Source organism: Budorcas taxicolor, chromosome 4 (genome assembly GCF_023091745.1).
Source record: "Budorcas taxicolor isolate Tak-1 chromosome 4, Takin1.1, whole genome shotgun sequence".
In the NCBI taxonomy this organism is placed as follows: Eukaryota; Metazoa; Chordata; class Mammalia; order Artiodactyla; family Bovidae; genus Budorcas; species Budorcas taxicolor.
In genome coordinates, this window is record NC_068913.1 from 82,469,596 (window position 1) to 82,488,846 (window position 19,251).

The following is a 19,251-nucleotide window of genomic DNA, read 5'->3' on the forward strand; positions in this document are numbered from 1 at the left end:
CAGTTACGGAACTGCACCGGAGAACACGGTAACTACAGTCACAGCATTCTGGCCACAAGACCAGAAAGAGGTTCCCTACTGGAAGTCACCAAGGAGATCATACGAGAGAAACTTGGGAATATGACTCCACAAGGTTGCTTATGAATTCTTGGGCATACATATGCATGTGTCGAATTCAACAAGCCACACTTTGCGAGCTGAACTGACAGATACACCAGCACCCAGGTCTAGGGGGTGCACACACAGCACAGATTTGGGTACCTCTGCAGAAGTCTGGGAAACTAAAGTGACATTAGAACCACAACCCACAGAAAGCTAAGCAGAACTTGTAGCCTGAGTCCCATCACCTTGAAACCACCAAGTGTGATATTTTGACTAATAAGACATATTAATATATACTTGGTCATCTGAAATACATATTTAGTCATATATATTTCTCTCTCACAGTTCCCCAAACCTTTGGAATTTCCTGAGCAATAAAAGCAATGGGAGAATCTTTTGCCATATTTGGTCTCTCATCTTCAGTTCCTGAGTCATGAAGCTGAAATAGGTATCTTGTTATTCATAACAAGCCCCTTTTCACCACATCTGAGTTTACATTAATGAGGTGACTTTTAGGAAACACCTAAAGATGAGATCTAACTGCCAGGGGAACCGAACATTAAATAGAAGGCTGGAACTTTCGCTCTACTTCCTGATTTCTGAGGAAGGGAGAAGGGCTGGAGGTTGACTCAATCACCAACAGTCAATTATTTTATCAATCATGCCTTGTAATGAAATCATCATAAAACCCCAAAGGAAAGGGGTTCAGATAGCTTCCAGGTTGGGGAAACAGAATGCTTCCATGTGCCACCATGCCAGTCCTCAAACTCCACTGGGACAGAAGATCCTTCATTTAGGACTTTATGCATCTTTCATCTCATTGTTGATTTATATCCTTTAATATCCTTTGTAATACAACAGTAATGTAGTGTGTAAACAAATTTCTTGAGTTCTGTGAGACACCCAAACAAATTAAACAAATCCAACCATTCACCACAGTGCAGTCTGATCCATTAACCCAGTAGAAATCTCACTGGCATGAGGGTTCAAACAACTTCTGACCAAACACTCACTGGGTATTAAGCTACTCTGACCGAGGGGCAATGTCTAGGAAGCTATGTTTAAAACTAAAATCACACTCGTCCCTAGAAGCCTGAGCAATTGCTTCTGAGAAAGCAAAACCAATCCCAGAGAGAGTCCCCAAGTGACTAGTCCCTGGCTAAATAAAAGTAAGGCAAAATAATGTAAACTCTCTGAGCTCATAACAGCCTCTAAGCCATACACACATACAAGTGTAAAGGATAAAAACCTAACTGGCTGAGAACAATCTTTGACCACTAACTGGATTATATCTACCAAAGAGTGAGCACTAGGTAAAAGACAAAAAACAAGTAGAACCAATCTGAGCTGGAACGTTAGTAGCTGGGCAAAAAAGACTTCACAATATTAATGCAGTCAAATCATGTTGTTTGACCTCAGTTCAGTCACTCAGTCATGTCCAACTCTTTGTGACCCCATAGACTGCAGCATGCCAGGCTTCCCTGTCCTTCACCATTTCCCAGAGCTTGCTCAAGCTCATTCCATTGAGTTGGTGATGCCAGCCAATGATCTCATGCTCTGTCATCCCCTTCTCCTCCTGCCTTCAATCTTTCCCAGCATCAGGATCTTTTCAAATGAGTCAGTTCTTCACATCAGGTGGCCAAAGTATTGGAGCTTCAGCTTCAGCATCAGTCTTTCCAATGAACACTAAGGATTAATTTCCTTTAGGATAGACTGGTTGGATCTCCTTGTAGTCCAAGGGACTCTCAGGAGTCTTCTCCACATCACAGTTTAAAAGCATCAATTCTTTGGCGCTCAGCTTTCGTTATGGTCCAATCATACATGACTACTGGAAACACTAGAGCTTTGACTAGATGGACCCTTGATGGCAAAGCAATCTCTCTGCTTTTTAATATGCTGTCTAGGTTGGTCAGAGCTTTTCTTCCAAGAAGCAAGTGTCTTGTAATTTCATGGCTGCAGTCACCATCTGCAGTGATTTTGGAGCCCAAGAACATAAAGTCTTGTCACTGTTTCCATTGTTTCCTCATCTATTTTCCATGAAGTGATGGGAGTGGATGCCATGATCTTTGATTTTTGAACACTGAGTTTTAAGCCAGTTTTCTCACTCTCCTCTTTCACTTTTATCAAGAGGTTCTTTAGTTCCTCTTCACTTTCTGCCATAAGGGTGGTGTCATCTGCATATCTGAGGTTATTGATGTTTCTTGGCAATTTTGATTCCAGCTTGTGCTTCATCCAGTCCAGCATTCTACACGATGTTGTTTGACCTAGTAAGCAACAAACAAAGCAACAACAGGGGTAGGGGGATCTAAATTACAAAACATGCGAATAAACAGTAAAATGCATCCAATACACAGAAAGAAAGAGCTGGCAATAGAAACTGCCTTTGAAGAGGCCCAGACAGTGGACTTAGCAGAAAAAAACTTCAAAGCAGCTATTATAAATATGTTTGAAGTACAAAAGGAAAGCATGCTTAAAGAATTATAGGAAGATGTGAAGATGATGTCTCATCAAAGAGACAATATCAACAAAGAGAAATATTCAAATTATTAAAAGGAACCAAATGGAAATTCTTGAGTTGAAAAGTGCAAGAACTGAAATGAAAAATTCACTCAAGGGACTCTATATATTTGAATTTTCAGAATAAAGAATCAACAAACTTAGAGATAGACTAATAGGAATTATTCAATCTGAATTTCAGAAAGAAAAACAAATTAATAAAACTGAACAAAGTCTCAGACAAATGTGAAACACTATTTAATGACGAACATACACATAACTGGAGTACCAGAGAAGAAAAAGATGAAGAATATCAAAGAAATAATGGCTTAAAACTTTACAAATTTTATGGAAAACATTAATCTACACATCCAAGAAGCTCAATGAACTCTAACTGGGATAGATGTAAAGAGATCGATACACACCCAGACACAGCATACTCATAAAGTTCAAAGACAAAGAGAAAATTCTGAAAAGAGCAAAAGAAAAATGACATCACGTAAAGGGAACCCAAGAAGATTAACACATAGCATCTCATCAGACACCATGGGAATCAGAAGGCAGTGAAACAACATATTCAAAGTGCTGAAAGGAAAGACTGTTAAACAAGAATATTGTATCACGCAAAACTACCTTTCACAAATGAAGGCAAACTAAAAATAAACCCAGATAAACAAAAGCTAAGAGAATATCTTGGTACATAATACATTATAATGAAAACCAAAGAAAATTCTTTAGGCTGAAACTAAATGATACTATACAGCACTATGAACTCACACACAGACACACATAGAGAATACCAGTAAGATAATCACTTAGCCATTTATAAAAAGCAGTATAACTGCATAGTTCTCCTCCTTTCATCTCTTGACATATTTAAAAAGATATTGCAATAAACAACATGTAAATAAGGGTATTGTTGACCTACAGCATACAGAAATATATTTGACAAAATAGTACAAAGGAGGTGAATAAGGGCAAAAAAAAATCTCTGTTGGAATAAGGAAAGGACATCAAATCCAACTCAAGTCTATAACTCAAATCCATAAGAAGAAAACAAAATAGCATAAATAAAATTAATATTAAAAATTCTATAAATATAGACTATTGCTGTTGTTCAGTCACCCAGTTGTGTCTGACTCTTTGGACCCCATGGACTGCAGCATGCCATGCTTCTCTGTCCCTCATCATCTCCCGAAGTTAGCCCAAGTTCATGTCCATTGCATCGGTGATGCCATCCAGCCATCTCATCCTCTTACACCTTTCTTCTCCTTCTGCCCTCAATTTTTCTCAGCATGAGGGACTGTTCCACTGAGTCAGCTGTTCATATCAGATGACCAAAATACTGGAGTTTCAGGTTCAGCATCAGTCCAACAAGTATTCATGGGTGATTTTCCCTTAAAATTGACTGGTTTGATCTCCTTGCTATCCACGGGACTCTCAGGAGTCTTCTCCAGCACCACCATCTGAAGGCATCAATTCTTCAGCACTCCACTTCTTTATACAGTCCAGTGCTCACAACCATACGTGACCATTGGGAAGACCATAGACTTGACTATACGGACCTTTGCTGGCAGAGTAATGTCTCTGCTTTTCAAGACACTGTCTAGGTTTGTCATAGCCTTCCTGCCAAGAAGCAAAGGTCTTCTGATTTCATGGCTACAGTCACCATCCACAGGGATTTTAGAGCCCAAGAAAAGGAAATCTGTCACTACTTCCACATTTTCCCCTTCTATTTGCCATGAAGTAATGGGGCCAGATGCCATGATTTGGGGCTTCCCTGGCTCAGATGGTAAAGAATTTGCCTGCAATTCAGAAGACCTAGGTTCAATCCCTGGGTTGCGAATATCTCCTGGAGGAGGGTATGGCAACCCACTCCAGTATTCTTGCCTGGAGAATCCCCATGACAGAGGAGCCTGGAGGGCTACAGTCATATGTTGCAAAGAGTCAGATATGACTGATTGACTAAGCACCCACACAGTCATGATCTTGATATTTTTAACATTTAGTTTTAAGCCAGCTCTTTCACTCTCCTCCTTAACGCTCATCAAGAGGCTCTTTAGTTCCTCTTCACTTTCTGCCATTAGAGTGGTTCAGTTCAGTTCAGTCACTCAGTCGTGTCCAACTCTTTGTGACCCCATAAACTGCAGTCCCCCCCGTCCATCACCAACTCTTGGAGTTTACTCAAACTCATGTCCATTGAGTCAGTGATGTCATCTAACTTCTAACCATCTCATCCTCTGTCTTCCCCTTCTTCTCCTGCCTTCAATCTTTTCCAGCACCAGGGTCTTTTCAAATGAGTCAGTTCTTCGCATCAGGTGGCCAAAGTATTGGAGTTTCAGCTTCACTATCAGTCCTGCCAATGAATATTCGGGACTGAATATTCACACACATTAATACGTCTGAATTTGTTCATCATCTGAAATGTGTCATATACACTGACAGATAAACATAAATTCTACTTTTTAATCTCTTGTCTATTAAGAATTATATCCAGACAAACTGTTTTACCTCAGATCTTCATCACCCGTTTTCAAGTTACAGGGAGCACTGTATGTACATATTTCCCAGCAGTATTAGAAACAAGGATATAATTTTGCTTGATTTGTATAACCCTCTCAGGGCTATGCAACTAATGAATGTCATTCAAAAAGCAATCTTTGAAATACATCAATGGTGCATGTGTGTATGTGTGTTCATGTGTGCACATGTGTGCCTGTATGTATAAGGTAGAAAGGGCTTGAACAATAGCTCTGTATTTTGGGGAGCTTCTGACACTTACTATACGAATATTGAAGGCTTTTTCCCCCAGATGCTCAGATATTCTGCCAAAATGTGCTAAAACAAAATCACTTAGAGACTATGAGCTAACCTAGAGATTAATAAAGCCTCCAACTTCACAGGCTTCCACAAATAATGATATGAAAACAGCAGATAATTTTTAAGTGATCAAATATTTCAAGACTTCACTCTGTTTGTTTCTATGACATATTTATCCCATATGAAAGATTGGCTAAAGGAGTTGTAATGGCCTTCTGGGACAGGAAGAATAAGGTTTCTGAAGAAAATGTTAAATTAATTTTGATGGTGATGGAAAGTTAAGGAAGAGTTGTTAAGGGCTGGCTTGCTGCCACAGGGTGGGGTTTTGTTTTGGTATCCTTTTAGGGCCTGCAGGTGTTTGGCACCAGTTAAAATCAGGGCCAGCTGTGATATTTCAGTTCTGATATTTCCCTCCCAATAGTTCTCAGAAGTGATGCTTTAGGGTGATGTCTTACACCTGATGTCTTCAACTTGTGTGGTACAAATATGAAGACTCTGTTAAATAACACCAGTTTTGCGACACCCTTTGCCCTTTCTTTCCCACCCCACAGGTCATGGCATCAAGGAGAAATGGAAATATTTGTCAGCGGTTCAGTTATTCATATACGTACTTTTTTCATTGAGAAGTTCATTCAAAAATGGTCATACACCAGAACCACCAAATATATGGTCTTGAGCAAAACAGAAAAAGCAGAATAACAAATTCTCTTTTGATTCTCATCGTAGATAATAATGCTTTTAGATCCTCTCAGTGGCGAGACCCATACCTATTTTTGCAGGAATTTGAATCGTTTCTATTAAAAGCTACATTTTCTTTTAAGTTTATTTGGGTTGGAAAACCTCAAACCACAATGTATTTCATGCATATGTTCCCAAGGGTATGTTAAATAGGACCATACTGAGGTCATCTAGTAAGATTTTTAAGCTTTTTAAGAATTCTTTTAATGTACTGCACAATCTTGGCCTGATTAAAAGAAGATATTTTTAGAAAGCACTTGGAAACATGACTATTAAAATCTATATGCCAATAATCTATATTATACTTCTATAATGCACAGAGTTTTCCTCAGATAATGTATCGCTGAGGAAGAAAAAAACAATAAAACTCCCACTAAAAAGGTTTTGGATCAAAACTTCTCAGAGCTATCAGTAAATGCAGACCAAAACCCCCTGTAGTATTCTTGATTGACTTAACAGTGGATGCCTGCAGGATCATTTTAACTGTGCAAAGGACTGCAGCATATAATCAGAGGATAAAAGGTAGACAACCTTGCATCTATCCAAGAAAAAAATCATTTGTAGTTTCCATTGAGTTAAAAGGCAAGTTTTCTCAGAGCATGAGACTATGAAGACATTATTTTGGTCAGGAATAATTTCAAACATCAAGTAAACTTGTCTACCATGTTCAAACCAGAGATGAAATATAAATGGTCCACTTGATAAGTAGGTTCACAGAAAATTCTCTCCTGCTCTTTGATGCTTCTATTTTTTTTTTTTTTTGGTTAGACATACCCCTTTTCACTTCATCAAAGTTTCACTTCCCGCGCCATGTTCCAGGCCTTGTACTTCACCCAAATCAATTTTCAGTTGTACTAGCAGCTGTGCTGGCCAGGCACACATGGAGAGCTGGGCCCCGGGCGCCAGTGGCGCAGTCCCACATCCGAACAGAAGTGGCCAGTTCCATGTACTGGGGGCCAAGAAACTCCACAGCTCATCAGGGGAAAAACAAGGGAGGACACCTTGAACGGAAATCATACTTTTATAGAAAATGGAAAACAAAAAGATTTTCAGTAATCAGAAAAATGACAGGCTAAGCACTTCTTGGCACAAAGTTTGCGGATGCATTTCCTTAAAAGGATATTAGCTAGAGCTTGATGTCAAGCTGATGATCCCTATCCTCACTGCTACACTGGATTTGCCTCTATCTACTACATGATGATAAGTAAAGATATCTTTTAGTAAAATATAACTGTGAAGGGCACCATAACCAGAGCTATTACTTTTTACTGAACATTTACCATTTAACAATCCCTACTATGTGACTTTGATAAACATTATCCCATTTAACTTTACAGTATAGAGAAAAGGTTCTATTTCATTACTTGAGCACTGAGGAAACTGAAGCCTAGAAATCTTATGAAACTTCCCAAAACTTCTGATTCTATGGTCTTAGCTATTGTATTATGCTTAGTCCCTGGAGTTTCAAAGGCTTCTCAGCCAGCTCCACATATGAGTCAGTCAGTCCCACACAGGGGGGATAGTAGCCACTTGATTATTTGGAAACCTATACTTTACAAAGTTAACCAACTCACTCATCCCCTGATTCATGCATCAGTGAAATTTTACTGGGTACTTGCTACTTAAGTCAACTTATAATTTATTTTTCAGAAAGTAAAAGAATTACTAAATTCATGCTAAATCCCTAGCATCTAGTACATAGTAAATGTTGAATACAATAAAAGGTTTGTTAAATGAACTTTCAGAGTAGTTCCCTTTTAGATATTATCATAAGGTACGTTTTCTTTAATAATTTATTTTATCAAAATTTTAAAAATTTATTTATTTTAATTGGAGGCTAATTACTTTACAATATTGTAGTGGTTTTTGCCATACATTGACATAAATCAGCCATGGGTGTACATGTGTTCCCCATCCTGAATGCCCCCCTCCCACCTTCCTCCCCATTCCATCCCTCAGGATCATCCCACTGCACTAGCCCTGAGCACCCTGTCTCGTGCATCAAACCTGGACTGGCGCTCTATTTCACATATGGTAATACACATGTTTCAATGCTATTCTCTCAAATCATCCCACCCTCGCCTTCTTCCTCAGAGTCCAAAAGTCTGTTCTTTATATCTGTGTCTCTTTTGCTGTCTCCCATATTGGGTCATCATTACCATCTTTCTAAATTCCATATATATGCATTAATATACTGTATTGGTATTTTCTTTTCTGACTTACTTCACTCTGTATAATAGACTCCAGTTTCCTCCACCTCATTAGAACTGATTCAAATGCATTCTTTTTAATAGCTGAGTAATATTCCATTGTGTATATGTACCACTGTTTTCTTATCCATTTGTCTGCTGATGGACATCTAAGTTGCTTCCATGTTCTGGCTATTGTAAACAGTGCTGCAATGAACATTGGGGTACACGTGCCTCTTTCCATTCTGGTTTCTTCAGTCTGTATGCCCAGCAGTGGGATTGTTGGGTCATATGGCAGTTCTATTTCCAGTTTTTTAAGGAATCTCCACACTGTTTTCCATAGTGGCTATACTAGTTTGCATTCCCACCATCAGTCACTCATTATCAGAGAAATGCAAATCAAAACCACAGTGAGGTACCATCTCACACCAGTCAGAATGGCTGTGATCCAAAAGTCTATAAACAATAAATGCTGGAGAGGGTATGGACAAAAGGGAACCCTCGTACACTGTTGATGGGAATGCAAACTAGTACAGCCACTATAGAGAACAGTGTGGAGATTCCTTAAAAAACTGGATATACAGAAATTTTTAACTCCCTGTTTTTTTCATCTTCTACAGTCTTATCAAAACACCTAGTGATAGAGAATCCTTCTAAAATAGCCGAACACTTCCAGGCATGGGAAAAGATGATACCCATATTTCTTGTGCCAAACAGTCCTACATACAATTGTCATAGTAATCTTTGCTCATATTTAAAATGCATTAATACTACACTGTTCTCTAGTCTTTCTAAAAATCCAGATACTTTTATACACAGATTTTGGTATTTAAATTCCAAAGAAGAATGAAATCATGTATAAAAGAAACCAACTCTGTTCTTGCAACTAGAGTATGACTGTCAATAACCATAACTGTATGATTAATAACTTTTCATGCTGGAACTGTAACAATTAGAATTTGGTTTTGGTGGATAAGAAGCTATTTTTCAGAGACTTTTGAGGGAGAAGAAAAAATTGGTATCCTGGCTTAGGATATATTATATTCTCTATTTGAAATTTTGTTTCAGTGCTAAAAATAAGCCACAGACCAATACTAGAAACTTACTGTAGGTCCAAAGGAGTTCCGATCCAAAAATGAAAGTAATTAAACTGATCTACAAGGGAAAATTGAGAATGAAAATCCTATTTACCAATATTCAATTTGAGCCAGCCCACAAAGTGAACAGTTTGAAGTGTAGGAACTTAGATCCTTGTTTATCAAAGCCTAAAAAATAAGTAATCCCTGAATATATCTAATAATTTTTAAAATAACATTCCTGCTTTGGTGCCTTTATTCCCAATGAAACACAGGTGAAGCCAACAGAAACACTGATGGAAGAACTCTCAGGAATTATCTCTAGAGAAATGTGCCCTCAAATTGAGTTACACAGGAAGCCCTACACACCTCAGTTCTACTTGTAAGCAGGGGAATAATGGTAAAACCCACCCATTCCTCCACAACAGCTTAAAGCCAAAGCTTGGCCTCATTCAACTTATGAAGTGAGATAACTGGCCCTCTGGTCTGTGACATTCAGGGTATACACACTGTTACCTCATCACAAGAAATCACCAGCATTCACCAGCAATGTAGTGCAGTGGGGACCCCTTAACAAAGACTCAGTCCATATCAAGAGGACTCCCTTTCCTCCAATTCTTATTGACCATTCTTTCACTAGGAACAAAGCCTTTCCATAATCACCATATTGGCCAAAAAAATAGCACAGAGCAGAATTCCTGCATTAATCACCTTTGTTTTTTTTCCAGTAAATACTGAAATCATTGATTTGAATACATTTCAATTTTCCTTTAAACAGATATTCATGTAAGACAAAGGTACCAAAGTTAGTCAGGTCAGTTTTCTCCCTCAAAAAGTGTATTCCATTTTCAGCAACTTATTTCAAAGAAAAATCTACCATTATAAAAATGAAAAAAATGAAGAGAAAGACTATAATTTTGAAATGTTGCAAGCTGACAAGATACGTGAATAATCACAGTGAAAGTTTCACAGAAAAAGGGAGCTCCTCTACATTATGGGATTAATATGTGGATTTGATCAATGGTAAATTGCTTGCAGTGAGGCTGTTTAAATAACATCAGAACTTATTAGTCTGACCTTATCTCAAAATAATCATTTGAACAGTGTTATAGAAGAAATATTTTTTCAGATATTCCCAACTTCTGAAACTCAAGGAGTCTGTAAACAATGTACAGCATGAATCTCTATTCAATTTTATTTCTTCTTCATGAATATTGCACATTATTCAAAGCATATAGATGTCTCTAATCAGCAAAATTAATGATGACTTCTCTACCCATTTTAAAATAGCCATATGGTGAGAGGGGGACTGTAACTCTGAAAATTACACATTTCTTACTCCTGCTTCTTCCTGCAGAGAATGATCTCTGAGTGCCTGATCCCAACTCTCAATTGTTTTTATTCCATTTTTCAGGAAAAAAACAAATGCCCTGACCTTAAAAATGTCATGTAGTGACGCTGGAGAAACATGTTAGATCTAATTGATATAAAGGTATAATTGTAGACAGCCAGTTCCAAATTTTGATTATTTTTTATTTCAGACGGATAATTTAACCTAGAGTAAAAAATCATGTGATATGACTTTTCAAGACCAATGGCTAATGTACATTTATATGAATCAGTCTGGATAGAAAAAAAGAGGTTAATTCTTGTGTTTTTAACCAAAACATCCTAAAAATTTCAAAAATCAAACCTGAGGTTCTGCAAACACATTCTTCATGTTGTTAATCGGGCCATACGGGACTCCACTTCCTTCAAAGAGCTGTAACCACTTGCTGGTCATTTCTTCTTTAAACCTAGGAACAGATAACAAAACAGATGCACCTTTATACTTAAAGAACACAACCTTTTTTTCTCATACAGCCCTCTTTGAAAGCAACTGATAAGGACAAAAATATGTTTCTTTAACTTTCCTTGTGCCTAGTTTTGACAGAATGTTGCCAACATGAAACAATTTGAGTTGCCCTGTAAGCGATAAGAATAGTCACTCAGGTCCCCTTGTTTAAAAACCCACCACAGAGTTGAAATTCCTCCTGTTTCTTCCCCTATAAAATTTTCAACAGAGAGTCCCTCAGAGAAGAAAGATTAGGTATAAAATGAGCTTTTGTATTAACCGAGCTTCAAATGTGGTATTGAACACTTGATGAACTTAATAATGATAATATAATATTACTGCAGTTTTGAGCATAATGTCATTTACAAAGTGGTTTTTTAGATCTCAGGAATAGTATATGAGGTTAAGATAGATACACATATGTTAAATTATTCCTCAAAACAAAAAATAAACTAGTGAATCTATTTTAAAAGAAAGTTATATGTTTTATCTGCATTATATTTAAGGCACATCAGAATTAACAGGCACAATCCCTGGCCTAAAAAAAAAACAAAACCTTAACTATTTAGGTACTTGCACTGTAGCTTACTAATCAGAACAAATGGAGACATACAAAGACTAGTATCTAAATTCATCCAAGCCCTTTACCTCTGTTTGTTTCCACTGTAACTTAGAATTGGACTTCTCAGACACAAAAGCTTATCTGATGTCCTTTTTCCTCTATTATGTCTTAAGGGAGGGGGACCTACTTCATTAATGAAATATACTGTCTTTTGGTTTTCTGTTAAGACAGTGAACACAGGAAAAAACTTGGATCCTCAAAGACAACTCAACACTCATAGTTCATAATATATGAAGAATTTTAGAACTGTTACCTGTTAAAATAGTAAACTTATTTTAGTTAAGTAATAATATAGGTTAAAAGGGATTTTTTAAAAAGAGTTAGCTGTAGTGAATTATTAGCAGCACATATTGAAGTATTAAAGTATCAATGCTTCATCAATATGGAAGAACTACTGGAAATGTAGAAATATTTAATATGCATGGGCTTCTATTCAGCTCTTTTAGACATTGCTAGAGTTAATCTCAGATCAGTAGATTCTATGGGAATTTGTCAAAGAAATTGATTTCTTCCACTATTTAAAAAAAGGATAAATGCAGTATCAATATTTTAACCATACTTCTTTCATTGCCATCTAACAGATAAAAAGAAAAAAAGACTGAATTAATGTAGTCTCTGAAAGACAAAATATCAACAATTGTGCTCAATCATAAATTTTCACATAAGGATCTAATAAAATTTTTTAATGAAGGTAGGATTACATTTCACTGCTGCTGCTGCTGCTAAGTCGCTTCAGTCGTGTCCGACTCTGTGAGACCCCATAGACGGCAGCCACCAGGCTCCCCCATTCCTGGGATTCTCCAGGCAAGAACACTGGAGTGGGTTGCCATTTCCTTCTCCAATGCATGAAAGTGAAAAGTGAAAGTGAAGTTGCTCAGTCATGTCCGACTCTTAGCGACCCCATGAACTGCAGCCCACCAGGCTCCTCTGTCCATGGGATTTTCCAGGCAAGAGTACTGTAGTGGGGTGCCATTATATTTCACTAGGAATGTAATTAATCCTATTTATACATCCACTTGTTTTATAACCATCTAAGGAATCTGTATGCAGGTCAGGAAGCAAGAGTTAGAACTGGACATGGAACAACAGACTGGTTCCAAATAGGAAAAGGAGTACATCAAGGCTGTATATTGTCACCCTGCTTATTTAACTTCTACGCAGAATACATCATGAGAAATGCTGGACTGGAAGAAACACAAGCTGGAATCAAGATTGCCAGGAGAAATATCAATCACCTCAGATATGCAGATGACACCACCCTTATGGCAGAAAGTGAAGAGGAACTCAAAAGCCTCTTGATGAAAGTGAAAGAGGAGAGTGAAAAAGTTGGCTTAAAGCTCAACATTCAGAAAACGAAGATCATGGCATCTGGTCCCATCACTTCATGGGAAATAGATGGGGAAACAGAGTGTCAGACTTTATTTTTTGGGGCTCCAAAATCACTGCAGATGGTGAGTGCAGCCATGAAATTAAAAGACGCTTACTCCTTGGAAGAAAAGTTATGACCAACCTAGATAGCATATTGAAAAGCAGAGACATTACTTTGCTGACTAAGGTCCGTCTAGTCAAGGCTATGGTTTTTCCTGTGGTCAGGTATGGATGTGAGAGTTGGACTGTGAAGAAGGCTGAGCGCCGAAGAATTGATGCTTTTGAACTGTGGTGTTGGAGAAGACTCTTGAGAGTCCCTTGGACTGCAAGGAGATCCAACCAGTCCATTCTAAAGGAGATCAGCCCTGGGATTTCTTTGGAAGAAATGATGCTAAAGCTGAAACTCCAGTACTTTGGCCACCTCATGCGAAGAGTTGACTCACTGGAAAAGACTCTGATGCTGGGAGGGATTGGAGGTAGGAGGAGAAGGGAACAACAGAGGATGAGATGGCTGGATGGCATCACTGACTCAATGGACATGAGTCTGAGTGAACTCTGGGATTTGGTGATGGACAGAGAGGCCTGGCATGCTGCGATTTATGGGGTCGCAAAGAGTCAGACACAACTGAGCGACTGAACTGAACTGAACGAAGGACTGTCTACTATACACCAGGCATTGATTGTTGTTGTTGTTGTTGTTTTAGTCACTAAATCTTACTCTTTGTTGGACTTTTGTGACCCCATGGACTGTAGCCCACAAGGCTCCTCTGTCCACGGGTTTGCCAAGGCAGGAATACTGGAGTGGGCTGCCATTTTCTTCTCCAGGGGATCTTCTGACCTAGGTATCAAACCTGCATCTCCTGCACTTGCAGGCAGATTCTTACTACTGAGCCATCTGGAAAGCCCAGGCATTGATTACTGCCTCTAAAAATATTGCCTTCCTTTTCTTCTCCATTATGATAAAGACTTTTCACTACACACATTAATTATGGCCCAATAATGTTAACTATCCTTATTTAATATATAATAAAATTTCTCACTTCTAAGTACTGAAAGATATTCTGTCATGGGAACACCACAACGCAAGATTAAATGTCTTTTGAATTAGTGGATTCTTCACATCCATGTTTTCTGCTCAATGACTGTTAAAGTCATCTCCTGGCCAAGATTTCCTAAGATATATAGATAGATAGATATCACCAAAATGATATACGTTGAAAGAATAGAAGTGGTACTTTGAACCTGAACCTTTCCAATCAGGGTATCAATTACTTAAGTGTTAATAAACAGAGTGTTATAATGGTTAGTATGGTACATTTTTAAGACAAATGAATTTATCACCACTGAACTCACCCAAGTGGCCTGAAAGATACGCACAGAAAATGCATGTCAATATCTAAACAAACACGTAGCTGCAGTCTTGCCAACAAAAACTCAGGGGAATATTTGAAGTTTTAGTATTTATATAAGCTTTTCACCACTGAGCAAGAGAGGGATTTATTTCACATTATGGAAAACATCAGATGCACTCTGGATGTGAGACTGGAGAGAAATGCAGCGTCTGGAGCTGAAGTGTGACCACTGTTTGTGTATTTGCGTGGGTGTGGGCGTGGACGTGTTCATAAGTGCCTTAAACTCAATCAGTCAGAGACCAAACATCACTGCATTCCACTACTCCCAGAGGACATACCCATCATTTTCTTCTGAAAATCTATCTCTTGATCTAAATCTGATGTAGAATCCTTTCCTTTATCTATGCAAAAAAAAAAAAACAACACCCTGTAAGCACATGTTTTTATGAACCACAAAAATTTTGCTAAAAAAATATGCAAAGAGCTGATTTAAATCACTCAGGGCAACACAATCCTGAGCTAAGACAAGAAGAGTGTCCTTGGATCTGGCCCCAAAGCTAGAAGCCTCCTCTGGGAAGTTATCTGGAGACTCATAAAACAATTCAGACTTAATTGTGAACTTAATCAACCAACCCATATATTTAATTCTACATTTCTGTTGAATTCACTTGATGCCAAATGGTTACTGTTAATCAGATTACACCATTTAGGAAGACTTGAGTTTAAATTTCTTAACATCAAAGTTTAACCTATAAAACAAACCTGAATTCTTCTCTTTAGAGACTGGACTAAAGTTGCAGCCAAATTCAAGACCATAGATCTACTAGTAAGAGATCCATGCCATGAAGATAAGATTTGGAAATAATCAATAAATTATTATTAATAATTGTTATAATAAATGGCAATTATTTCATTAATATTTAATTATTACTTGTTAAGGAAACTATTAATTAATGCTGGTCATTAATTGTTTGATCTATATCTTATTGATTTTATCCTCACAAGTACATTATAAGGTAAGTATTATTCTCCTTTGATCAAAAGGAAACTCAGATTCAGGAAAATTTACCTGCTCAAATTCATATAGCTTTCCCCCTCCCAATGTTTTTGAGATATAACATACAAAAATCACATATATTTAGTTTGTATAATAGGATTTTTTAAGGAGAACAATATGATGATTTTAAAAAACGTATACATTATGAAATGATTACCAAAATCAAGTCAATCAATGGATCCATAACCTAACAGTTATCATTTCTGTGTATGTGGTTAGAACACTTATTTGTTTTGAGTATTTGATACAGTATTATTACCTATAAACCATATTGTATATTAAGAGCTCAGAATTTTTCATCTTTTAGCTGACAGTTTATTCCCTTTGACCAGTATGTCCTCATTTCCCCCACACCATATCCCCTGGCAACCAGCATTCTACACTCCGATTCTATGGGTTCAACTTTTTTTAGATTCCACACATAAGTGAGTGAGATCACACGGTATCTGTATTCCTGTGTCTGGCTTATTTCACTTAGCACTAAGATGCTTCTTCACTTTCATCCAATATACCTCAAGGCAAATCTCTTTACATGAATACTCATTCATTCCTATGCTTTTCACAGGTTTGTTGTGTGCCAGTCATGGAGATTACAACAATAAAAAAGAAAGTCATTATATCCAGAGACCACATTGTCTAATGGAGAACACAGTTATGAAAGTTTATGAATTACAGTGCAGGATGCTGAGACAAAAATATGAATGAATAACTTCCAGCTTAAGCACCAAAGAGGGAGACCTGCACAGGGCCTGGGGGAGTCACAAAGAGTTCAAAAATGAGGTGACACTTGAGCCAGGTGTTGAAGGATGAGTTAGAATTTTCCATGTGAAAGATGGGAATAAGAATCTGCAGGCAGAAAGATCAAGGTGTACAAAGACCCAGTCTGGAAAGAATCTGAAACCTCCTGTGTCTCAAGTAGCAAAAGATGAAATGGAAAAGGGAGGTTAGAACCAAAGTATGAGGCACCTCATGAGCTCTGCTAAGAATATTGCATTTACACTGGCAAAGAGGAACCCAGAGAGGTCTTTCATTAGGGGACTGACAAAATCAACATTGATACTGAGAACAGAAGGAGACTGATGAGTTTAGAGAAAAAGAAACTTGACAGGAGGCACCATGCTGTCTACCCCTGATGCTTCTTAAATCTGCCTCCTCATCAATATCCTCCATATTATTGTCAACCAGAAGCAAGTTTTCAATTGAAAAAATAAGTTTTCCAGACATTCTTACATCTTTTTTTACTATGCTATTTATCTGTTTCCAATCTATCATTACTGCTTGAGCCTCTGAAATCTGATGTGGTCATCAACACCTTTTGTTACCCAGTCTCCAAGGGTCTACAGTGACCACTTGACAGACCCAATATTCTTTCCACAGTCCTCATCCTACTTGCTTTCTGTGCAGTATTTGATGCTGTGGATCTATCCTGTATTTAACTCCTATGATACAATACCTTTTTGGATTATTAATACCTCTTTGGCCATTTCTGCTTTTTTTTTTTTATTAATTCTTTAACTATTTTCTTCTAGTCCCAATAGTCTTCATTTTCTTTTATGCACTTAAGGAATCTTGTTATTGCTATGCAGATGACATCCAAATTCATATTTCTAGTCCTGATCTTGCTTTCTGGTTACCACAGAATATTTCCACTCAGCTGCAGTATTACCCCTATAAACACGACTTGCCCATGGATGATTCAACCTCCATTTTCCCCATAAACCTAATATTCCACTTTGTCTGAACTTAAATGCTTGGCTAAATCTGGAACTTTGTCTTCTCATCATTTCTTATAATTTATATATAGTTGTACTGAAGAATCAACTTTTCAAAAGTTAAGCTTTATTCCTCTATTCCCACTATTACTATCACTATCCAGGCCTTTGATTCATAACACATGGTCTATGGCAATAATTGATTAAAAACTTACTGCCTCCAGGGACTTCCCTGGTGGTCCAGTGGTTAAGAATCTGCCTTCCAGTGCAGGGGACACAGGTTCAATCCTTGGTAGGGGAACTAAGACCCTACATGCTGCAGAGCTACTGAGCCTATGTACCACAACTAGAGAAACCTAAGCACTGCAATGAGAAGCCTGGACATTGCAACTAGAGAGAAGACCCCATGTGCCACAGTGAAAAGCTCATGTACCTCAAGGAAGAGGCAATACAGCCAATTAATTAATTAATTAAACAATAAAACTTACTGCCTCCAATTTCCTCCTTTCCATAAATCACAAATTTTAGATGTCTCAAATCCATCCAACTGCTTTCTTCCCCAAGATCATTACCTCCTTCCATACTAGAAAACCAGACTGCTTCTTGACTGTTATAGCCCCATCACTTAAAATATACTCAGCACTCAAAATTTGCTGAATGAATGAATATATGACTCTTTCGGAATAATAAGCGTTTGTTTATTTGCCTGGTGCACAGCAAGCAAAACACTGAAACAATGAGGATTGCAGCAGAGAAAGGGCTTCTTCCGAAAGCAGCCAAGTCAGAAGAACAGGGAAAAGTCTCAGATCTGTCTCCCTGAAGGCCAAGGGGCTGGGGATATTTAAGGGATAAAAACTGAGGCATGGGGAGCAGCATGGGGAAAGGTAATGGCAGACATGAAAAAGGGGAGGCAGTTGTTCTGAGTAGATGCAACCAAGCCACAGGCTTCTTTGTCGGAGACATGCTCAGAAAATAGCAGCACTAGCCTGCCATGAGGGTGGAAATTCTGGCCCTCTGACATCAAAAGGTCACAGAGTCGATATTTGCACATGCCCAGAGAGGGGATCGGAGGTCTTAACCCGACTCAGTGATCTCAAGCTGGAAGTGGACACAGCTGACTCCAAGTTCCTAAGACACAACTCAGGCAAACATCCTATTGCTCCAGTTATGTGACTCTTGGAGGACATGGAAACTTTTATAAAAAACAATCAAAGCAAGGCTAACCAGTAAGGGCAGGTCACAATTCACCATTTATCTAGGGTAAACTGACAACTACCCTAGGTTTCACCTCAGTCACATTAGCTTATAATGTTTCAATTTATAGGGATTTTCTATGTTATCCAGAGAACCACAAGATTCAAATGTAAGATACGAACATATTAGAATATGGCTTTATGTTACAAAAGCATACTTTAATTCACATAATGATTTCTTCATATAATTGGAAATATGAATCAACTTACTAAAAAGCTTTGTATATTTATGCATAAGTAGAAATATATACCTGTCTTGTTGCTATACTATCTCTGTGGTAGAATCATGGACTTACCAACTACAGACTTCTGAAAATAAATTTAGATGTTTAAACATCTGAAACCTAAAATCCATTAATCTTTTTCAATTTTCACATACTAGTTCCATCCCCATACACACACACAGAGACACACAGACACACACACACACACAAAAAAAAACAAACATTGGTGGATTTCCCTATTAGACCATGGAGGTGGCTCTCCAGAATAGTGGAAAGCTCTCTTAGCACACTACCTTCTTGATACACAGATGACTAGACCCAGAAAACTGCGCTTTTAAATTCAAAATAGTTTGGGGGAAAACCTAAAAAGCTAAATAAATATCTTGCAGAGACAACAAAAACATTGGA

At 37.9% G+C, this 19,251-nt stretch overlaps 1 protein-coding gene across 3 annotated transcripts in view; it reads right to left on the minus strand.

Moving 5' to 3' along the window:
• SUGCT (succinyl-CoA:glutarate-CoA transferase) overlaps window positions 1-19,251 on the minus strand; it is a 762,227-nt gene that overhangs the window by 419,279 nt on the left and 323,697 nt on the right. For all 3 annotated transcript variants that reach the window (XM_052638793.1, XM_052638791.1, XM_052638792.1), the window contains one exon: window positions 11,115-11,217. In XM_052638793.1, the coding sequence (XP_052494753.1) occupies window positions 11,115-11,217 (103 nt within the window). The remainder of the gene's footprint in view (window positions 1-11,114; window positions 11,218-19,251) is intronic.